Source organism: Anopheles merus, chromosome 2L, assembly GCF_017562075.2.
Source record: "Anopheles merus strain MAF chromosome 2L, AmerM5.1, whole genome shotgun sequence".
Taxonomy (NCBI): domain Eukaryota; kingdom Metazoa; phylum Arthropoda; class Insecta; order Diptera; family Culicidae; genus Anopheles; species Anopheles merus.
This window is the reverse complement of record NC_054083.1, coordinates 35516638-35541403: the sequence shown is the minus strand read 5'-3', so window position 1 is coordinate 35541403 and position 24766 is coordinate 35516638. Positions and strand designations below refer to the sequence as shown.

At 41.2% G+C, this 24766-nt stretch overlaps 2 protein-coding genes across 10 annotated transcripts in view; both read left to right on the top strand.

Annotated features, from left to right (window-relative positions):
* Positions 1–8251, top strand: part of LOC121594108 (la-related protein Larp4B-like) — a 50888-nt gene extending 42637 nt beyond the window's left edge. For all 8 annotated transcript variants that reach the window (XM_041917062.1, XM_041917065.1, XM_041917069.1 and 5 more), the window contains one exon: positions 293–8251. In XM_041917062.1, the coding sequence (XP_041772996.1) occupies positions 293–702 (410 nt within the window). In that variant the 3' untranslated portion in view covers positions 703–8251. The remainder of the gene's footprint in view (positions 1–292) is intronic.
* A 6269-nt stretch (positions 8252–14520) lies between these two features.
* Positions 14521–24766, top strand: part of LOC121591740 (mitogen-activated protein kinase kinase kinase 13) — a 31992-nt gene continuing 21746 nt past the window's right edge. The window contains exons 1-2 of one of the 2 annotated variants that reach the window (XM_041912618.1): positions 14521–14684; positions 23053–23506. In XM_041912618.1, the coding sequence (XP_041768552.1) occupies positions 23391–23506 (116 nt within the window). In that variant the 5' untranslated portion in view covers positions 14521–14684; positions 23053–23390. Of the gene's footprint in view, positions 15064–22739; positions 23507–24766 lie in introns of both variants that reach the window. The other variant, XM_041912617.1, reaches the window with a different exon arrangement.

Below are 24766 nucleotides of genomic sequence, written 5' to 3'. Positions count from 1 at the left end.
CCAATTCCCATCCTATAAAGTTCACTTCCAATAAGATACAGTAAAGTGTCCCACAACTATCGCTGGAAGGCATCCTGCAGTTGTTTCGTAATTTATAGATGCCCCCTTGTGTATGTTACGTAATTTATGGATATCTTTTGATTAACTCAATATACAGAAATGCCGAAGTTTTGAAAGTTCTACATATATTTTTTATACTACTTTTAACAATAACAATTAACATAAATTTTGTGTAGCTTTGGAGCACTGAAAAACATTTCTAATTCCCTTTTCTTTCGTTCTCCCCGCACAGATACGCGCTACAATCAGCAACACGGTGCCAGTGGAAACACCAATGCACGCAACTCCAAAGATTACCGTCAGTCTTCCGGTGGTGCTGGCGGCGGCGGCGGCGGCCACACCAATGCCATCGGCTCTGCTTCCCTCCATTCCGGTGCCGGCGGGCTGCGCAATGCCGCACCAGAGCAAAACAACAACAATCACGCGCATCACCAAGGAGGAGGAGGAGGAGGTGGAGGTAGAAGTACCGGAAACTCGGGCAACAGTGGCAATAACAATAATCACCACAGTAATAACAACAGTGCTGGTGGAGGCGCACCAAAGTCTGGCGGTGCCCGATCGGTGCGCAAGGACTACCAATCGCACCAGCAGCAGCCACAGCAGCAGCAGGCCCACCAGACACACCCGCGCAGTCCCAAATGATGGCGCTTAATATGGATCTAATATGTGTGCGACACACCGAATGACTTTCTCTTCATTACACCTACTCTACGACCTACCAGAATGCGGCGGAGCACGTGCGAATTATGAATCAGCCCTTTGCTTGCCGCTGCCACCGCCCCTCCCCAGTACATTGTGTTTTAGTGTATGCACTTAAAATATAATGGCTTTTCGCGAGCCGGTGGCTTAGGCGGCTAGTATATATGCTCGGGCGAATGCGGCGAAGCACAGTAGCAATATACAGCGTTTGTGTGTATTGCGAGGATAATGCATAATTCCGTGGGATGCATGGGAAAACAGAGAAAGAGAGAGCGAGAGCGAAAGATCGGGGGTAGTTTAGGTAGAAATGATTGTGCGGCCATTACACAAGCAAGAATAATGTGGGCTGGGAAGAACATAATTTCATTATTGAGTTTGCGGAACAAGAAAAAAACGAAGAATAGGATCGGTTAGGAGTTATTGTTTTCCTATCAAGTACAATTTATGAAAAATCACTTCATAAATTGATTGAAGTGATACACTATACACTAGTTCGAGTGATTCAAACAGAGCATGATCATACTATAAACGCAGCATGGGAGAAGGAGCAGCAGTGTGTGTGTGCCTTTTGTTACGCATCTGTTCTGGATACACTTTGATGAATAATTTGGGATTTCTTTTTATATAAAATAACACTGGAAGTACGTAAAAAGCAAAAAAAACTGCAAATACGTATGAGTGGGAAGTAAATCCTTATAAAAATCAAATTGATAAACGAGTGTGTGCAAAACGATCGAAATGCTCAGAGTGTATAGCTATGGTTTATGAGGGAATGTAAACACACAGACCAATCAATAATCATCACACGAATCTCAAAACAGTCAAAAGATGCGTAGAGCACCATGTATGTAGATGCAGTTTGGTTTTATAACACACATACACGTGAAAGAAGCTGTCAATCAGGTCATGTACAAGCATACTTAAAATGGTTGCTTCAGTAGTTGTCAAATAGGCCCCGGCAAATACCGTCGTCGACGTATACCACCGCCCGCCATCCCGGGTGCAACGCTCTAGCCCTCGCTCTCTCTTTCTTTTTGGCGGTTAATAATAGCAACCGATTAAGGGTTGGAGGAGGGTATCCCATATGTATCCTTGCATTAAATAAATAATCTAGCCTCGGAAAGGGGTTGCCGCAACCAGCAAGCAAAACCAGATAGTGATCCCTAGTCCCTGCAACGCACATGCATACCTGCGTCTCCCCCAAGAGCGTAAGCGAAAAGCCACGGCAGCCGGCTCCACTTCGGTCCACTTCCTGAGAAGGAGTGGGTGGTGTTAAGGGGGAGGGTGTGATGAAACCCATTTCATTTGTGGGTTTTGTAGCGAGAGAGTAGCAAGAGAGAAAGGTTCTAGTAGGTGGTCTATTTGTTTCATTGTTTATGTATGTTTCTTTTTTCGTGCGTGCGTCGCGAGCGGCGCCCCATGTGTGTTGGTTGTGTTGAACATATGATGATGAAAGAGTGTATCGGATTATCATGCAAAGACCCCGGAAGAAAGCGAGAGAAGGAAAGAGAGAGGGTGCATTAGCATAGTGAAGAGGGTTTAAAACTAATAACCGCTATCGCTAATGCAAACGCTTTAGTCTTGTTTATTTATGCCTTACTCTAAACAACACACACACACGCGCGGGTGCGTGCGCTACCCCAAACGCGGCTCACGCAACAGTGAGATGAATTATTTGTTTTAGTTTTTTTTTGTTTTTTTTTTTTCTGCAATTCGTTCTGTTACTTGTTTTTCTCTTGGATTTAAGCGCATTAGGAAGAGGAGCGAGAGAGAAAGCCCGAAACAACTTATCATTATTTACTTTATTAATTATTACTATTATCTTTATTGGTATTTCTTAAATACGATATGATTGCTACAATTAGTAACTGGTAACGTTAAACACACACACACCAACCCCCTATTGAGATACTTTTTATTGCAATTCTTTGTTAATTTGTTGATAGTCGATAATCGATCGCGCGCGTGATGATGGGGGGGGGGATAGTTTTCGGGTCTGGGAAATCAACGAGAGAAAGTGTGCGTGCGTGCGTGTGTCCCCCGTCAGAGAAAGGGGGGCTAAGGGCATTGCCCAATAAGAGCGGAATTCTGCTAAGCGTAAGCGTTGGAAGCGATTGTGAGCGATAAAACCTGAAAGCAGAAAGATCGAAGCAGAAGAAAGCGCAGGGTGTTCCAAAAAACATTTAAAAAAAAACATTGTTACTCAAAAGCGCTGTGTGTTTAAACTGAAGCTAATTGTTGCTTCGCGCTTATCGTGGAGTGTGGATGAACCTCAACCGATATTGAACGAGATACACACACACACACACACACACTACAATCCAGAGGAAAGAGACACGCATTGCATATATATCTATATTCTCTCTGTTCGTTATACCTGTATATAATCAAAGCAGATGATTAAGGTTGAGATGAGCAGCCCCAGAAGGAGCAGTTGCAGCTGCAGCTGCAAGTTCTGCCAAAACCGTCTGGACCATTTGCTAGTGGTCGAAAAAAATAATAATGAAGAAACAAACAAAACAGCACTAGTTAATAGCAAGAAGAAAAAAAAACAACAACCTTGGTTTAGTTTATAAAGACAGCAGACACACACTCGCCGGAGAGTAGTGCGTGCTGCTCGGTGACTAGTTGTAGGGCGGACGGATTGAATTTTGTTTTTGAATTGCAAAGAAATTTGTCTAAGTTTAGCTGGAAGGAAAAACATGCGCTACCGAAAAGTTAGGAAATGCTTTCGAGCAGATTAAAGAGCGAGAAAGGAAGGAAGGAGAAGCAAGCTACTGCCGTCAATACTGCAAACATACACAGAATTACACGATACACACACGCGCACACCATTCGGGGGTGTGTGGCATATAGGGCATAGTTTTATAGGCTGAGCAATGTGTGTGTGTGTGTGTGTGTGTGTGTGTGTGTGTGTGTGTGTGTGTGTGTGTGTGTGTGTGTGTGTGTGTGTGTGTGTGTGTGTGTGAGCCAGGGTATACCGGGGAGATGGTAGTGTTTTGGATCAACTAAGCTAGTGATGCATCTAAATTGATAAGACTAAGAGAGAAGGGAAGCGCAGTACGGAAACCGAGGAAATTCCTTTTAGAAACACACACACACACACACACACACACAAACACATCCACTGATCTTACCATCCCTATTAGCATGCGATAGAATCGTTACATTTTTACCACAAGAGCGCAAACATGTGGAAATCATCAATGCTTTACAATAATAGAATCGTCATCGAATGCTGCCGGCTACATTTTATGCTCTGTGCTGTGCTTTAGCGATAGGGAGGAGGGAGCGTGCAGTGAGCGACCGCTATTGTGATGAAGAGCTAGTTTTTATCTGGATCTTTTTAACAACTGATCGATTGATTGGATCCCATGCGTGACATGATTCGAGTTGTTTTTTTTTATTGTAATTCATACATCCAGTCATCAATCCAGTTGCGAATTGATCTCACGTTGCTCCACGCCTAGGGAGTAAAAATCACAGTTTGCACCTGCTTCAAGAGAGCAGCAGCACTACTGCGAGAGGAGGAAAGTAGACGTTGGGAAGCTTAATCTGCTAACAACCACTTCATTTGTGTTCTGATATTGTTTTATCCATTTCCCTGCTATTTTCTAATTATTGTTTGCTTACATTCCTTATTCTTTGTTCTCTCGCTAATGAAGCAGCTTATAAGCACAGTGCCCTTCTTTGATTAAATACTCCTATATGAACTTCTTTAGAGCATCATGCATACTATCTTAATATTGAGAATTCATCTCACGCAGATCAAAGTATCACAGTTAAATCATCTTTCGAAGTTTTGAAGCAGATCGAAAGGATTTAAGCGTCCCCACTGTTGCCTCAAGACTCCAATGGTAGTGTAGCAGTAGTGCTGTTGCCTTAATCGATTCCCGAACTCCCGAAGAGTAGCATACAGATACATACAGATTCGCAGGGCTACTAAGCACATAATAATGCATTCGGAACCATGCATTGCGTTGCGTCTTTCAACCCGGTTCAAATAAAAAACTAAACTAAAACGCACATCAGGTTTAGTTTTATATCGCTCTATCGTTTTGCTGCTGCGGTTTAGATACACTAGCTTTTAAGCAAACCAAATATGGATTTCATCGTACCTTCGTTTCATTGGATGGGGTCGTATGTGCGTCCATAGACGCGAATTGTTTTGTGCGCACACACACCGGCTCTTGTGGTAAAGCGCATGCATAACACGGTAGCATTCTAAGACGAGATTTCGATCAGGACACAGGAGCAAGAGCTTTCGTTAGACACACTGTGTGCGCCTTCCACAACACAAACACACACACTACACTACACTACGCACTATAAAAATATGTTCTTTTTTATGTTTTTTTTTTCGATTTGTTTCTGATCCGTAATAAAGATATGTTGATGATGAGCATGAAACCACGAAGCTGGCGGAAGCGAAACTTCGATTGAGCGCGTGTTCGTTTTATCCGGTTCGAAAGAGAGATGCTTTTTGTTTGGTTCTTTTGTCACTGTAGTAGTTTTTGTATACTGTTGGGGTTTGTTTGTTTTTTTTTTGGAGCGAATAGTAATGCCTTACAGCCTTATGCTTTTCTGATTTTGCGTGAGAACATTTCGGTTATCTTCTCTCAGTAGCTGTCCCGCGATCCCGCGATCCTAAAAACAATCACACACACACACACCCATACACACCGAACGATTACAGCCGGTTACGTTTGTCTTATCTATTGGTAGTTAAAGCTTTAGTATAAAGAGAAAGGAGGAGCAAATGTGCAGGAAGAAGGATACCATAGAGGGGGGATGTGTTTACGTTCGATTGTTGTGGTGTGGGCGTGTTGAGGTAGTGTACCGCAGAAAGCAGAAGATTTAGATAGTATGCCAATGCTCTCCGTCTCCGGCGACGGGCGGGTTCGCATGAAGACACCTTTTAGAGACTGCAAAACACTTACAGACGACACACACACACACACGCGTACAGAGCTGGAGTCAGACGTTCGATGCTGTAATAGCTAGTGATTTCTTGACTATTGTTTGTTTCCCCTTGGAGAACCCCTAAATCAAAGCCGCCACTCGCATTGATCGACGAATGCAAAAAAAAAAGAAGAAACGATACCAGTAGTTTGGTTACACACGAAATGATGAGATGTACGCGAGGGAGGAAAAATAGTAACGGAAGACAAAAAACTATTATATACAACTGTAGGTTAGCTTTGTAATAGAATTGTCGGAGCACACACACACACACACATACTACAAACACACAAAGCTCTCCCAGCTGTGTGTCCGGGAAAGAATGCGAAAGGAATGGGGGAGAAGCAAACGTAAGCGAGATGTGTGCAACACAGCAACAAACTAGAATGTCGTTCTTGTGTTTGATAAAACGATAATGCAAAAAAGTGTTATGAAAAGTCATACCGAGACAAAGGTTATGCATAGGCGCAAGGTATAATATATGTTGTTGCTGTGTGTAATAACTGCAAGCGAGCTGTGCAAGCGCCACCCACCCGGGCAGAGGCCGAAAAGAGGGAGGGAGGGGGTGGGGGAATGTGTGTGGTACGGTGTAACTAAAGAATACTTAGATTTAAACGCGGAAGAGATACAATATCGAAGGTAGTATAGCAGAGCAGAGAGAAAGATGTATGGATTATATATATATATACATAAAAAATATATAAATGTAAGGGAAAAAAGTATATACATTATATATATACATTACTATATACACAACTCTAATGATAAAACAAAAACAAAAAACAATGATTAAAACGTAAGGCACACATCGTTGATAGAAAAGTAACAACAACAAAAAAAAAAGTAAGAGAAAAGGACATGTTACTACATACGAAGTAAAACAAAACAACAACAAAAGAAAGAACACAAACAAACACAAAAACCTTACCATTGCAGGGTTTCTTATACGCGCGGAATGATGATACAACGCGATGACAGAGGAAGAAGGCAGAGGGAAGAAGTCTGGCAAAGACTGAAACGCACGCCGCTACCGTTGGGGGGGGGGGGGAGGCAGGGAGAACGCGGGCAATCGATAAGAAGAAGAGGAACACGTACACATAATACACACGAATATCCTTTCATCCTTTTTGCGAACAAAAGGGGTAAGATACATGAAAAATTGCTGCCACACAACAAATACACACACTAGTTCGGTAGTCGGTAATGGTGATAAAGTTACTGTTTGAGAAGGAGAAGTGTGGAATGTTAAGAGAGGGGTGGGTAGAGAAAAGTTGAAAATAAGAGTGGAAAATCTATGAAAAAAACACAAAAATGTGGTAGTAAGATGTAGTAGGTTAAATAAAAAAAGGAAATGAATTGAAGAATACCAACAAACAACGCAAAAACCACACACACAACAGAGAGATTACAAAAAAAGAAGGGATAAAACAAAATAGAAACAAAGCGAAAACAATGAATGATAATATAAACCATTAAAAAAGGAATACACAAACACACATACATTGGCTAGAAAGACTGCAGTAAAAAAAAAAGAAAACAAATAGATAACCACGCTCAAACAGCGGAGGAGGAGCAAATCACGCCAAGAAGCGTCGTTCGGGTAAACAGCTCCCCAAGTCATGCGAGTGTAGTGAACGCCAGACAGAGCCGCGGCGGAACCAAAAACATGTGTTTAAACTAATGTGTAGCTTAAAAATCAAAAAAGTATCTAGGAAGCGCGTATTAATAGTAGCCGCACCACACGTTCGACGTCGCCAAAAACAACAACACACTCACACATCTGAAAAAACGTTGGCTGAGCCCCACACATCTACAAACAACAGTTTCCACCCCTCTACCCACAACACAACAAACCTACTAGCATCTCTCCCAAGGAAAGCGAGATTTGACCAAGGAAAGTGGAAAAGCAAGAGCACACACCACCACATTAAGAATGTGAGAAATGCCAGGGAACAGAAAGGTGTGCGTGCGTGTGTGTGTGTGTGTGTGTGTGTGTGTGTGTGTGTGTGTGCGCGTGTGTGGTGGTAGTCGTAAACACAAGGGTAAGCGAATTTGAAATGTTGATAATACTTACTACACACACTAGTTGCTCTAGAATATTGAAAACTGTGTAAAACAAAATACAGAATTGGTTGGAGCATACCGGATGAGCACGAGCGCGCGCGTGATGATAAGGAAAAATACAAAAAAAGAAACTAAAGAAAATATGTGAGGAAATAACAAACAATTGTTGTAAAATAAGATACAAAATGGAGAAGAGCGAAAGAAAAGAGAGAAGGAGAGAGAGCTGTTACACACATACGGGCGAAAAACCGTGCGTCGTTACTAGAAGATATGAAAAATATGGAACAGTGAGAATTGGTGGGGAGAGAAAAGTGCAGCAAGTGAAGGAGAAAATACGAAAAGTTATAAAGAAAACAAATGGTAAGGGTGTAAAGAAGAAAAAAAAAAGCCGTACTACAGCAAACACACGATAATACAATGATGATGATGAAGTATAGAAAATAAAAAAAGAGTAAAAAACGAAACTAAAAAACAAAACCACACAAAAAAATACACAAAAGAGAAACAAAAAGAGTTGTGTTTGTATTTTTTTTCTTTTTCTATTTTTAACTAATGAAAGAATTACATGTCTTTTGCAGGTAGTGCATATAACAACTTGTGTGAAACTAGTAACTAGAAATTGTACAAAAATGTTGCCAAAAATAAGAAGAAAATGAAGAAAAGACCACCCTACGATGATCTGGTCACAGGAGGTATATTAGGTCGAAGCGGCGACCCCTGGTGGTCGGTGCTGTAAACATTCAAACGGATGACTGCTGCGATGATATTTATCGAACGAAGGGAAAGATAAATTGCTGCCAAGAGATCATCAGAGGAAGAGTTGAGAAGCTTTTACTGTGATTTTTGGGTGTAAAAGCGCTTTTTTTTAATTTGCTAATTTATTACAAAAAAAGCTTTATATATCTGGCATAACGTGTTCTCTCTCGCATGGGTTCCAGCCATAACCGTCCTGTTACCCGTAATCGCGATTGAACTTCTCACGGCTGTGGCTGTAAATATTGTCTTGTTTTCATAGTGCACTTTACATAAGTTCGTGCGCATTTACTATAGGTGTCGTAAATAATTTATATTATTTTGTTGGAATGAAAAAAAAATAGGCATTTTGAAGCGTCTTTATGTGTTTTTTTCGAGTACTAGTAATTCGCTACGATGGATCCTCCTTTTTCTTCTATTTGGCGTAACGTCCTACGCGAACATGCCGGCCTTTACACAGGCTTTCGAGACTAAATTCATTACCACCATGCAGCCGAATAATCAAGACAATCCTTGCTACGGGGGGACGGTCCATTCTGGGTTTGAACCCATGGCGGGCATATTATTGAGTCGTTCAAGTTGACGACTGTACCATGGGACCGCCGCTACGATGGATGTAACATTGAAATTGGAAACTTTTGTACGAAAAAGTATGGTTTTACGGAGAACTCTGCTTCACTGTTGAAAATATGGAGAAACGTTCCGGAGGATCCTATTTGACACACGTCTTACAAGCATCTTATTCTTCTAGTTGGCATAACGTACTACGCGGACTGTATATGCTTTTGATACTTATTTAGTACCACACAGCCGGATAGTTACGTTCTTACTGCGGGAGGACGGTCCATTCTAGACTTGAACCCAGCGACGAGTATGTTATTGAGTCGTACAAATTGACGATTGCACCATGCGACCCTTCAAGTATATAAGCATGCAATTTTCCATCGATTAAAAGAAAGCAAATCTGTCAGAAAGATGTGGAGTACTGAGTATCATACGGGAATTGGCCAACAAGCGACGAACCCCGTTATTTTAAAGATTTGCTCCTACGGCATCCTTAAAAAAAGTACTAAAATACACTGAAAATGGAATTTTAACCCCTCCGCTGTGTAGGCTAGACATTGATCCTTCGGGTTATTGTTTGTTCTAGTCTATTGAACATGATCTGGTTGACCAGCACGTCTTCAATTACCATTAGGTGCAGAAAAAGATCATTTCATTTTTCAAAAAGGTAGGATATGTGAGTATTAAAATACACAAAATACTTTGAACACTGAATGTATTACCAAAATGTCACAATAATTCCATCATGAAACCAAAAACTTCTGAAAAAATGCAATCTATTGACGTTGGACGATCATCATCGTTATGAAGTTCTTCAATGATAATTTCCCTGTATCTCAAGAAACCCTCTATGCTTGTTGCCTGACCAGAAAGTATGCCCATGCAATATGAGTTTTCTGATATATTCAAGTGATCTTTTAGTGATCTCCATTAGTGACTTTCCTTGTATTCATCAACCAAAACACAAAAGCACACACAATCAAATAGCACGTTTTATCGCGTTTGCTCTCGTTTCAATCAAGATCGCTGGCCGTTAAAAAAAAAAAACAAATACACCAGCAGCAACCACTCGGTATCGGTCATTTCCGCCCAAACTGGTTTCTGTTAAAGGGGGATCGTCGTGCGCACCTTATGCACACACACACACACCCGCCCCCCTTTTATGCTCTCCTGACAACTAGCATAGAATGAACAAGAGCACAGCACAGAACACAGCACATGCGGCATGGTTGGGGTACCGTTTGCTGTGAACGAAACAACCGTAATTAAATCCGCTGCACACAGCCGAGAAGTGAATCGTTTTCGGTTGCATGCCAGTTTTCCCCATGCTGCCTTGTTCTTTTGCCCTCTTGCTTATGGCTCTTATCCACCCGGACAGTCCATAACTGCGTAATATCTCGATTTCGAATATTCGGTGGAGGAGGTGAGGTGGTGATCGGTGCATCACTGTTTTTTTGTGCATCTTGTTTTGTTTCCATTCCCGAGATGACTCATCGATGGCAGCATCAGAAGAAGCAACCCTAATTTTCAGGAGACCAGGAGAGGAAAAAGAAGAAAAAACATCCCAACTTCAGTTCTCCCTTTTCTTTAGTTCTCCTAAACAAGCGAAGCAAAGGTGGACGGTGTGGCAAGGCTTGCTGTACTGCGCATTATTTAATATTCTACCGATCGTTCGTCTATCGAACGATCGCACGCAAAGGAAGAAGGATAAAGCTGAACAAACACAACAGAGCGCAAAGTGTTACGAAATGAAAGTTACCGAAAAAGGTTGTTTGCCAAAAGGGAACACGGAAAGCATCGGTGCAAGTGAATTGAAGAGAACACACAACGGAGGCAGAAAAAGGGAAGAAACGTAAAAGAGAAAAGAAAAGATCACAGAAAAGGTGAAGAAATCGAACTGGGAAATAAAAGACATGCAAACGAAATGGGAATGGAGGAAGGGGAAGAAAAGAGCACAAAACAGAGCACACAAAATGCAGTCAAAAATCAGAAAAAGGTGAACCAACAGTAAGGCAGAAATACGACAAGGAGGAAACAACGATCGTTTAAACAGATCCTGCGGGAATTGACTCGCAAGCAAAACAGTAAGAACGAAGCAAATAAAGCAAAACAAAGCAGTGCACACACCCTTCTCAACAGAAAAAAGGGTACGCACACACACACACACACGCCGGCTCTAATGTGCGATCGTTGACGATCGTATGCTACACCAGCGCCGGGGAAGCCGGGGGCCGCTGAGCAGCGAACCCTCGGGATGATTTCGATGCGTGGAAAAGTGACGAACCCCCCGCCACGGGAGCGGTGTGTTTATGCTGAAGAAGAAGAAGCAAGGCAAAGAAGCAAGTGGACAGCAGAAGCACAAACGAAACACAACAACACAAACCTGCCCAATCGCAAAGAGTGGTGCATGAGTCATGGGGGAACTATGCTCTTGGGCCATGTCAGCCAACGGCCAACGGAGCTCATCTGTGCAAGTGCGGCATGTGACGATGCTGTGGGGTGTGTCTCAGTGTGTGCCGGGACGCGAGTCTAGAGTTGCTATGGGTTGCTACGTAGTGGTTTTTGTTTTTGACCATCTCGGCAGGCTATGCAAATTAGATGGCTTTGGCGATAGCACTGAAAAGGGGGGAGAGTTTATCGATTAGTCATCAAAGATGCTTATGGATTATAAAAGTTTAATACGAGTGATCGTCGGTAGATTTGGTTGATATGATTAAAATGATAATTGCTTCATTAGACAAAATAAAATATTTTCAAATTGATCATTAATTAAATGGTTTGTGGCGTGATATACGCGATAGAATTATTTTTTTGTAAATCTTAGTTAATTTGTAATACCTCAAAAAATATTTCAATATCAGTGATCTTTGCTCATTGACATTTTGTATGAGGTGTAATGCAAATTTTTTGAGGGTTGGAAAAACATGTTCTTTCTCGTGTTTTTTTATGTTTCATGATGAACTAGGCAGAAACTAGGACATGGAGGTCCATAAATGGAGTAGTTGGTCAAAACACGATCAAATCGTACCGATCACAGACTCAACACAATTCAGCGGGTATGATCAAGAATTCTAGACAAAAAAGTTTCAATGCAGCAATATGGAAGAGCGTCTTGAAGCATGCCGAAGAATTATGAAGAACTCGCTAAAATAGAGTCCAACCAAAGAACTCGTCCGAAGGGAGAAATATTTATCAAACTGAAGATTTTTGACGAGCATGAGGAGAAAATAAAGATAGGCTCATCCAATGATTCGAAGAGAGTACCGGACTTTACTTCATTTCCTTCCAACGTACACGCCATAGTGTTTATTGAATGCCTCTTGGAGAAGTTTGTAGCTCAGTTACGATCCTAACATTGTCTTACAATTGAATGGATCTGCAAAGGGCATACCAAAGATGGTTAACCGCATGCGTGAAATTTCATTCGCAAGTGTTGAAGCCCTTTAATAGTTGACATTTTAATTCCAATGCATCAACAGGTTAAACTTCAAAGTTTAAGCACAAAATCCTAACGAACTTGGTTAGCAACTACAAACAATATCAGTTTACCCAAACGGGCATTGAACGACTTCACCACTGTATCCGGCACCGTTAAATCATCTATTTTTGAGTATTTAATTTGTACTATTCAGACACATTTTATGTTTTTTTGTTGTCTATTTATCATTACCGATGCTGATGAAGTGTGATGGTAAATAGCACTTAAAATTTACGACCTACCAAAGATTTTTTTCAACAAAAACCATTCAAAAGGCAAAACCCTTCCCAGCAAACCATTCCGAACGGCGGTTCCTTTTTATTGGCACCGAAAGCAACTTCCTCCCTCCGCGCCATGTAACCGACAGTGGCATATCCTTCCAAAGTTCATGTTGTTGTTCCGTTCCTCCTCACACCGGGAACAGTAGACTAACAAGTGAACATCACTACCTACCAAGTGCAGCGCCTTCTTCCGGTGCTTAATTGCCGAGGTGGGAAACCGGTTCGACGAAAAAGGGCTACAAAAGATGATTATGCACATCAAAAGAAACGCAACAGCATTCGTGTGTTTGTGGTGTGCAGGTTTTCGAGCAAATTATCCTGCTGCAATTAAGTGTGTGGTGAAGAAGGGTGAGAGAGATAGAGGAAGAGGAATGGTAAATAAAATATTCTTCCACAGAAGTGTGTTTCATCTGTCCTTTGCCTGCATTATTTTCCCTGTAAGACATCAATGTGGGCCTACGTGGGCTTTGATGGCATACAAATTGATACCTACAACTGCTTGCTCCGCATCGGTTTGTGGTCCTTTTTTGGGTAATGCACTTCTATGCACACTCTCCCGGTCCCTACAGTCCCTACCTGCCAATAGCTTTGTGGGAAGGTTTGTATGCACTTCTTGCTGGAAGGCTTTATGCACTTTTTCTGCAGTAAAAGGATGAAAGGATACGTGTTGGGTGAAGATCTTCACCTTTGACAATGCCGAATTGGACACTCGGGGAAGCTATTGATTAGAAGTAGAAGCTTTGAATTGTGTGACGTGAAAAAAATTACTTTTGATTATTTTATTTCCTTTCAAAGCATTTCTCTTGGCAGTTTATAATAAAGAGAATTAATAGAATACCTATTCTTTGTTTTGATTTTTACATTTATTTGTCGATTCGTGGAAGATTCTTGCACATAATAGTAATATTTTTAAATTAAAATCAACCTTAACAGGAATGAATGCAAAAAGTTGTTATAAAAAAACGAATTAATATGGTGCATACGAAATGAAACAAAAATAAATTCAAAATCACTGCTCTAATCGTAAAAACTATAAATTTATAATAATTAAATGTAATCACGGATAAAATAAACAAAACTAGTAATTAGGGAACTTGTAAAAGTAAACACACGCGTTCATTCAAGTAATTACAATAAAACAAAAAGAACAACGTAAACAACTAACCCTGCTTTTGTACATAAAAAAGCATTTTGTTCTTCCTTCGGAAAGCATAAAAATGAAAAAGAAAAAAGCAGCAAGAAGGAAGGAAACTGTTGTTAGCGGAGATTATGATATCGAAAGCTTTTTTCGAGGGAAGAAAATAGAAAATAAAACAAACGCACCCTCTCCTTCTGCTTCGGAGAGCCGCTCTCTGAGAAAAAAATACACCCCTAAACAAGAGCGATAGCGAAGGTGAGAAAAAGAAAGAGAGAGTGCGAGAGAGCAAGCGCGTTCGCAGGACACCCGCGGAAGGGATGAAGTCTGTGTTCCACTTTTCACGCCCGTTCCTATGGGCGCTGGCAAGTAAACGCGGTGCTTGCTGTTCGGTGTGGTGCAGCTAGTTGTCCCTTTCCCGCTGCCGGTGCGTATCCCTTCCACCACCTGTGCGGGTAACAAAGAGCGAGCACCACACACCGCCATCAACACTGCGCAGTGATGCTGGCGTCGGGTAAATTTCCTTCGCCGTCGAAGCTTTCTCTCGCGAACAGTCGCCCCGAACGGACGTGCGTGAAACGTTTCCTCCGGTGTTACGCGCGCGCGTGTGTGTGTGTTTGTGTGTAGAAAGAGCTGTGCTGTTAATTAATTGTGTACGTGCAAGGGTGTAAGGATGCAAGCCTTGAAGGTGAAGTTAAAAGTGTGACCAAAATTGAATGAATGTCGCTTTAATTCGCTTTGGTAAAGCAATAGAAAAAGAAATATTTGCACGGTGCACACCAAGCGACAAACAAGTGACAAAATTGAAGCGAGTGCTGTGTGTGTGAGTGTGTCTGCACAGTGTGTATGCGTGCATGCGTGTGTTTGCCCCGTAGTGAAGGTGTTTTCTGCACCCGCCGTCGGCATGCGGTGAGGTACGGTGGAAAAGAATTAAAAAGAATTCCCAAAAAAATCAACCCTCATCCCATTCCTGCCTCTCGATGCGGCAGGGGTGAAACCACAACTACAATTCAACAGCAGAACCATTAAAATACGAAATCTGCAGCATACCAATCGAACGACAAACGGTAAGACCCCGAGTGCATGTGTGTTTGTAGGAAAGAATAGTTTTGATTAAAAACATTAAAAGTGTGTGGCCCCAATTGCCGACGGTAAAGTGAAGCTGGAGCGGAAAGCTTCCGCGCGGCAGCCATTTTGAGCTCGAAGCGTAAAGGGTCGAGGAGTCTGTTGGTTCGCTTTTTTTTTGCTTTTTTTTCGGTGTGTGTCTGTTCCACAGCCAAGCCACTGCTGGATGGAATTGGATTTGATAGTTGCGAGTGGGTGGGTGGGTTGGTGGTGGTGTGGGGAATTATGCGCAGGCGCACGAACGTAAGAAAGAGCGCGAGTGTGTGTGTGTGAGAGAGAGTGTGAATAAGAAGGTGACATTAAAAAGCCGATACAAAAACATGAAATGTATGCTGAAAAGGGGGTTGAAGCACGTGGAATAGGGTGAAGTTGAGGAATGGAACGAGGGGTACAGTTCATAATAGCAAAACAACCAAAACAATACGGTTCGCTCCTGTCCGTTTGTGCATGTGTGTGTGTGCGTGTTGGTGGTTTTTTGCAGCGACCCACACACTCGCACACGGCCTGCTTCGATGGTGTGCGAAAAATTGTTTCCTTCAAGCTGTAATTTAAGTAATTTACCTGAAATTCTGTTGTTGTTGCTGCTGCTGCTGTTGCGGAATTGTGGTTATGTGTGTGTGTGTGTGTGTGTGTGTTTTTAAAACTTTTTTAAAGCCATTTTCAACACGTGCACATAAACAACACGCACTGCGGCACTGTCGTGAGGGGTGAGTGTGTGTGTGTGCGTTTGCGACTGAAATTGGTTTTCCACAGGGTGGAAAACCATTTTTAGTATCGTTTCCACTCACAATAAGGTTGGTGGATCGCTTGCGTGAATGTGTGCGTAAATGTTGTGTTGTTTTTGCGTGTTATGTTGGCCGCGCAACAATAACGACGGATGGGTTTGGGGTTTCCCGTCTGGTGTTGTTTAGCTCCAGCGTTCAGACTTTGCACTACCAAAGGGGTGTTTTGTTGGTGGAAAAAGCACACGCGGTTTATGAAATCATTTTTATATTCAACTAGCACTGTATCTCTAATAACAATAAATTAATAATATAATAACGTTAGTTTACATCTTCTCAATAGCTAGGATTGAGTTTTTAATGTCCGATGTCACAAAAAAGTGTCTCACAATCCAATTAGCTGTAACATATTTAGCATCATTTGCAGCAAATCATTCAATGTTTAGCGTGTTTTCCCCCCTCCACCAGAACGGTGTTTTTCAAACTCATTTCCCATGACCACCACCCCCCCATCGTTGTTTATTTATGGAGGGTGAAAAAAAAAATTCCACTCCACATCTTTTCTCACTTAGAAAGGTGTATGACCAGCAAAGGTACACAGCGAATAAGGTAACAAATAAATGTACCTAATAAGCACACACATACATTCACCCGCTTGTTGGCTCAATTACGCGCGAAGAGTAAATAAAAGCACTCTTTCTTTAAATCGCTCGCGGTACGCAAACACGCACGCGGTACGCGCAGCACTTATGGAGCAACAACAGCGTGCGAGTAGCGACAAGCGCTAAGCGACGAACCCGGCCTTCGACTGGGCTGTGTGCGCTAGTGTGTGTGTGAAGTAGTAGTAGTGATCATGTCACTCGATCGCGGGTGAAGGTTTGATCGAAGGGAGAGAGATGGATTTTACTTCAATCGAGTTGTGGTATCGATTTTTATTTTTAGATTAAATAACAGTTTATTCTAATTGTTTGGTAGATTTTGTGAACCAAATTAAGACATTCATGTGTAGTACAGTAAGTGATTGGTGAAGCAGTATTGAATAAACTGCTTTACTACTATTTCAGGATATGGTGGTTTTTTTTCAAGATTTATATAATTTTTTCTAGCTACAAGCGTTGTTGCTAATGCTCTAGTGCTCGCTAATATCTCATTTTAACAGCCTCAAACGACCAGCCAACGACCCTTTTAAGTTTGGTCGCGCTGATAAGACAAGAAGGGCAACAGCAGCTCATAAATGTCATCATTATCTTTTGTTTTTTTATTTATGCATTTTAGTGCTTGAAGCAAGATAAAAGGAATGCATTTTAGGATTTTAAACTACATTTTAACACTTTGTTAGGGCAAGGCAACGTGATCTTTAATGCACTTATTGCTGCACTACACGTGTTAAGCCTAACTTCCATCGCAAGATTTGAACCAAATCAAATACAGGTGTCCCCCGAGATACGACTGTATTTGGGACCGAAAAAAAGTCCCAACGCAAGGCGTAAGTCGAAAAAGTCGTATGTCGAATATCTGTCAATGTAAAGTTTATAACCAAAGTTGAAGAGTCGAAATCTATGATATCGTATTTTTTATTTGAAACACTGTTCGATAATGTATTAATTTTACACAAAAAGTCGTTTACACCATATAGATATTCAATATCGGGTAGTTGTGGAATCTTTGGAAATGTGTGTGTAACGGTTATCAGCTCAGAAATTCAAAAATATACATCAATTTCTTCTCGATGACAACTTTTCACTGTCAAAATCAAAATCGTCGTATCTGCGAATCGTCGCAACTCGAGGGGGTCGTAACTCGGGGGACGCCTGTAATCATTTTCTTATGCTTCACGAATAAAAACTTCTCAATGTTACCATAGTAACGACCTGCGCGTTTATCTATTCTCATCATAATGTGCCGCGGCCGATGAACGACACCTCCACCTCCATCTAACCTCCCTCCATCTCGTGCGTCACAATTTCATCACAAACAGACACACGCTCGGAATGTCGGACGGTGGTCGTCTTCTACGATTTCTAGACCTCACCTTGGAGGCTTTTGCGAACGGAGCGAATCTCAAAGCCGGGCCAAAGCAACCGAAAGAACGAACGAACGAACTCAAATCCGGCTCGCTGTGTCCTCGATAGCAGTGTTCGATCCACGGGCATTTACACTGCTTTTCTTTGCCATTTCTTCTTCATTTTCGTCTTTGGCTTTATATCAACGCCTAAGAAGGCGTCCGCGTGCTGTTGTATGCGGTCGCCCCCCCGAGGGTCTATCCAACGCCACGCGGTGTGATGCAATGCAGTAGTGAAAAGCAACATTATTGTTACATTTGCCCAAACAGATGCCATTGTCGGGAGGTTGGAAATGATGGAACCTTTGATGGCAGAATCCGATGGCCTTACCGGGTCGGTGAGTGTGTAAGGGCCAAGTTTTACGGTTGGTCGTTGTTGTGTGTGCGTGTGGCATTTGGGCAGTTTTTTTTAGTTGTAATCATTGCCAATTCCATTTTTTCCCATTCGTTCCAACGGGTGATGATGGTAGTAGTGTTTGGAATTGGAATTTAAATAAAACAGGATTGTTAAGTCCTACTGACAGTGAAGAAGTGTGCCAGTTAAAAGCAATGAGGCGCTACATAGTTTCTTATGCTGCTATGCTATGTAGCTTTACAATTTGAGTACTCAAAACTCATGAAATTGGCTACTTTACTGTAGTAGCACAGTGGTAAAAAGATGGAAGAAGAATATTATATTTATTCAAATTAGTTTAAATGACGATTAAATAAATAGAGCTCATGTTGTGAAAAAAATCAACATTTTCAAAAAATCAACATTTTCAAAAAATCAACAATTAGTTCCTACTGCAGATTAAAAATACCTCTTCTTCTGCCCAATGGTTCTTATCAAATTCAGTACTTTAAATAAAATATGTAACAATTGTTCAAAAGGTAAGAAAAAGTTATACGAAATTCAATCGAAAATCAGAAAATATATTCAATTAATATCAATCAGTTTAATAAAAGCAGTCAAAATGTCAATAATAACGAAACTAAAAGGAAAAGATTACTATTGTAATATATGTTTAATTGTCTATATTTAAATATTTTAAATAACAACTGTTCTTTTTATTTCTGTTCATCTGCGTCTTTACTTGGATGTTTCAAAATAATATTTACTTATTTATTCAGTCTTAGAGCATTCATTGAAACAAACATACACTTTTACTTACAAACAGGGTTCTTTTTGTGTTGTTGTTTTTCCCCTTTTCGTTCCTTTTTTCCATTCATGCAGGCTCTTCTATCTAAATCTGTCGTTCGATTTAGTTTAGAAGTTTATTTTGGAGTCGTTACCGCTAAATTTTGGCTATAAGGCATCCCTATTGTGTTAGGGGGGAATTGTGACACGCTGTCAAAAATTGGTGCCTTCGAAACCAAAATAGGTGAGCTAGAGCCAAAATTTGGCAGCACCGACTGTAAGTTCGACTTAACACCTCATTGCTGGACCGATTCTATACATTATTAGGCTTAGAAATTGGTGCGCATAACATATTTAAACATTATTCTTCAATGGTTGGCTGCTAAATATGCAATAAAATATTTTACACAAGTTATACAACTAACGAAATATACAAAATTTGTATAAAAATTTGATAAACTAATAAATTGTAAACCTTTAGGCACTTAGCAAAGCCCTGCTAAGCTCTGCAAAAAGTACGCTGGTCGTTAACTGATCATTCTGAACGCATTTAGTTGTGACATTAAACTCCACTCTTACAAATGAACAGCAAGTGAACAACGAATTGCTACAAAAAGAATAAAATGTAGACTAAAAATCCCTTACAAAACAATACCAGACCGAGGCAAATTAACATATTGTCGTAAATACAATTATTGCACCGTTACTATCGATGCTCTTGCCGGTGTCTGATTGCACATGCAACCTTTACACATTTAACCCCTCTTTTAGTATCACATTTAAAAAAAAGCTACAGCCCATTCGCCTCAACATCCTCCCCGGGGCCGCACCAAAACACGGAACAGACATAAATCTTGTCGCAAATAATATTCCAATCATAAAACTGCCAAAACGTCTCTCAATTGCTCTGCCTGCCTATACGAGACGCGGGATGGCGTGTGCAAATTTTTGGCATGGTTTATTGTTTTTTTTTTCGCTAAACCAAGTAAAGAAGGGGAGACTCAGAGTCTCTAACGGGGTCGTTATCGTCTGTACGTGTGAGAGTGTGTGTGAGGGGCATTTTTTTTTTTTGGTTTTCCTTAGCAATAGACCACCCTCCTGCAGCAGCAGTATATCGGTGTGGTTGAACACACAAAGTGGTTGGAAAAGCTCGAACACGTGCGTGCACGTTGCATTCTAAATTCAAGCCCTCTAAGCTGACCATTGGCATAGCCCCCTCGTCGGCACGTTACGGCCGCGGTATATGGCAGCACCGCGAATGTTTTTCCCTCTTCCCCGCTAACCACCACCCTTCTGCCGGTGTGTGTTTGGGTGTGCGGCTAACTGACGGACAGTAATGCATTTGACCACAGCGCACAGCGGAGACGAAAATGAGAAACAGCTGAACGGCTGAAAAACCACCAAATGGGGGAAAGGGATCTTGATGCGAATTAAAGGGTGTGGGAGAGAGGGGACAACCCTTAAATATGTTTTAACCTCCCAGGTGTGTTTTGTTGGGCTCTATTTTTTGTTTCGTGCCCTCAATGGATTAACACGCGTTTGGCTAGCCAGGGGCCAGGAGGGGGGTCCGGGGTGTCCAGTGTTGCCCGGTCAGGCGTATCGTTGCGGGCTAGACATCGGCGCGATACGGGTGCACCCAAGAATGACCACATTCACCAGGCCAATAACAATAATAATGAGGACAATTGCGAGGGGCTGTTTCATTATGCGTTTTTTTTTGTGGGGTGGTTGGTGATGACGATAGTGACCACGAAGTAATTGTGTTGCGTTCTGTTAGAGCCTTTAGTTTTATCTTTTCGTGGTTCGGCTCTCTGAGGGGGGAAAAACTTGACCGAGCATCAGTTCCTTACCTTAAATGCAATTTTCTGTGTTTTTCCCCTGCAACCAGAAGTGCAGTTGCAGTTGCGTGCGATCGTTATCGTGTGCGTACAATTGCGCGTTGGGTGCACAGTTAGAGAAGGTAGGTGGTGACTTCTTTCTGAACGACAAGAGACGCCCGTTGTGGGTGTGTTTGAGGGGTGAGAATGTGGGTTTTTAGTGTTGTTGTGTGGAAAGGTGGGGTTTTTTTCAGGTTACAAAGAAAGAAGATGAGTTTTTTTGGCTTAATGATATAATTTGTGGCTGGAAAATGGGCGTCGAAAACCCCTACTCATACACACCTTTTTTCGGAATTGTATTGAGTTTTTAGTAGTATTGAATTGTTTGAAATATTGCCCTGTTAACGTGTGTTTCATCAATTGTTTTACTATTAGGATTTTCGGTAATATTGGCTTAAAATTTAATTGAGCCTGAGCTAAATTTGAAACAAATAGTGTTGTATTGATGTGTTGAATAAAGTATGTATATCTTCTTCTTCTTCTTTGGCACAACAACCGCTGTCGGTCAAGGCCTGCCTGTACCCACTAGTGAAGTGAGCATTGGCTTTCAGTGACTTATTGTTACCATAGCAGGATAGTCAGTCCTACGTATGGGGGCACGGTCTATTCGGGACTTGAACCCATGACGGGCATGTTGTTACGTCGTACGAGTTGACGACTGTACCACCAGACCGGCCCAAAGTAAGTATATAGTAGTATGTATGTATGTAGCAAGTATGTATATAGTATGTTTATTAATTAAGATTCATATTAATAATTGAAAGACTCGAAGACACAGTTCCGGTACCGGAAATTATTTAAAATAGAAAAACATATTACTCATACAAGCAAAATTTTATAAAAAATATTATGGTTATGGGTTAGTTGCATCTCTTCTTTATGTTCTGCAGCTTAATTGTAGCTTCAGCCAGGATCGCTGTCTCTGTTTATATCACTGCCAATACAGAACAGCTTGAGTCGTAAGCATCAACAAACCAGAAGCCACATAAGAAATCTGTAACAACTTGTCTTATGTTTTATTTGTAGAATTGTTCTTCTAAAGCCACAAGCAACGAGTGTAAGATAATAAAACCAAATCCCTCCATGTACGGGCGTTTATGAAGAAGAACCAAAAAGAACCGTCCAAAGTTATTGCATTTCCAGTTGCCAAAAGATCAACCATCCCTTCGGCGAGAGTCACATGCCAATTTCGTGTTGGCAGTGAGCCAAACCTCCGTTTCGAAGTTCCAGTGTCCTGTCAAGCTGTCTAGCAAAAATAATGTGACAAAAGTCATCGTCCCCCCCCAAATACCGCTCGAGCGTTCGAAATGATTTGAGACGCACTGGCGACAAACCCAATGGCATTATCGAACGAGCCTTTTGGGGGGTGACGTTTTGTCTTTATGCGGAAAAGTTTTAAAATCCTGTGGAGCACCTCAGTGCAGCTCAAGGGTGGAAAACATCAGTTTTAGCGTTGCTCTGATGCGTCGGAAAACCATGGTTTTTATGTGGAAAGTTTTGAAGCGGAAGTGTTAGGAGAAGGGAAAAGGACATGTCTGCCGTTTATTGCACGGGGATAATTGTTGACGATAGGGATAGAAAAAAATTAGTATCAATTTATGCAAAACGGAATGTTTCTTAGTTTGGCTGCGAATTTATTGTATTTAAAAATTCATACATTTTATCACCTTATTTTTTTCTTTACGTTAACAAAATTACAATCAATCCGATCAAAATTCATTGTCCTAATTTAATGAATGTTAAAACAAACAAAAAAGTTACTTATTAATTTCCTATCAAATATTCATTTAAACAATCTAATGATATTCATTTCTCTCTCGCCGTTGTTTATTTTCAGAGCAATCAGTCCGATCCGAAACGGAATCGCTTTCGGCAATGTACTAGAAAATACGTAAAAGCCACGCTACAACATACGTCAGCGGTTCAGCGTGAAAACAAATCAATCGACGCGTGAGAACAGCACGCGAAACAGAACATCAAACGAGATCCATTATACCGTGTGCTGTGAAACAAAGTTTACTGTTTGGAGAAGTAGAAAAAAAAACACACACACACACAACGCAAAGGGAGAAAAAAAGTTTACGTGCGTGGAAATAAGGTTTAGTGGCTTTTTTCCTCAATTATGTAACTTGCTCCCATTCATGTTTCAGCGTTATTAATTGTGCAGCTAGAAAAAGTATTACTTTGCAGTATTGAAGAAAAAGCAACCATTATTCGGTGCCATTATTGGTAGTGTGAGAGAGTAAAAGTGTATCTAATTGTGACGGCAAAGGCGCAAAAGTAAAAGTTCTTGAGGCGCGGTTCCTCTAACTTCGGTCGATAAAATGAGTGATGGTGGATGAAAACACTGCTGGTCAGTGGAAGTTTATGCGCAAGTTTTCAACACATCTGATTGTGTGTTTTGTATCAATTGTGAAGCAAAAGTGAAACCGTTCGACGGAGAAATACAAGTACACAGGATTTACATACCTCATTTTGGCAAACAAAAATGGATCTGGCGGGTGAAGCAGGCACTACCTCGAGACAAGCGCGGTTCGAGGACTACCAGAAGATGAGTACCTCGCTGCAGAATATAGCCTCCGATCAACCGGATCATCATCATAGGTAAGCTCGACAGATATGCAATAATTATTTCAATATTAATTGGTGTTTCACACACTGAATTAGAGATGAAATCGGCTTGAGCTCGATTCAACTCGTGGATGTAAACCGAAAATGATTGAAAATATAAATGAGCCTGAATCGCGAATGTTCGCTTGAGTCGATGTTACGCGCGAGAGCGGGAGAGGAAGTTGGTTGAATTTGCGCTCAAGACCGCTGAGCCATATTCTCTTTGAAGGTTAGCTCGCTCTCTTTGGCCCGACAATGGTTTTTCGCATTCGTCGAGCAGTTTACTGCAAGGCAGGGACTAACAACTTAAGTTAGGTTGCGTTACACTGATTACAGTATAATAATAAATAACTCAAATTATATGTGTTCTAAGACTTTCATGCAGTATATTTGAAAATTGTTGATTTGGACTCTTTCGACCAATCAAAATGTAGAACGATTTTTAATAATGCGTAAATTGCGTTTACGATTTACGATTTTGTATCTGGCTACTCAGAATATCCTGCACCTGCATGATTACCTAGAAATTGAGGAAGATAAAAAAAACTGTTTAGTGAGTTCAAGATGCCGGTCTCATTGTACAGTCGTCAACTCGTACGACTTAACAACATGCCCGTCATGGGTTCAAGCCCCAACTAGACCGTGCCGCCATACGTGGGACGGACTATCCTGCTATGGGGGGGGGGGGGGGGTAATCCAAAAAAGTCACTGAAAGCCAACCCCACAAGTGGTACAGGCAGGCCTTGACCGACAACGGTTGTTGAGCCAAAAGAAGAAGAGTTCAAGATATGTCTTTGAAGACTCCAGTAGTCTCTTTGAATAATGAAGGCTATCAACTTTTTATTATCAACTTTATTATAAAAAATATAAAGAATACTGTTCTTGTTACTGTCTATGAATATTGCCTAGATCTACAATTTGGATGCTTTATAAGTACAAACATAAAGATTATAGTGATAATAAATTTGCGTTTCTTTGTTCATAGGCTAATTTGGGCTCCTGGAGTTCTGAAGCTATGGTAAAATAGTTACGAGGAATCTATTGGAGTAATGGGTAGATCGCATTTAAGCGTTAGATTTAATAATATGGTATGTCCTGGTAGAGTAATAGGTGTATTCTCCCACCTAGAAGCTACTGAAGTAGTTCGCATGGTCCTCATACCAAGACGTTCAAGTAAAAAAAGAGGCACACCGACAAGCTCACTGGTGTAGTGCATAGGTCTCCAGACCAAGACAAGTCTTTCGTCTGACAACG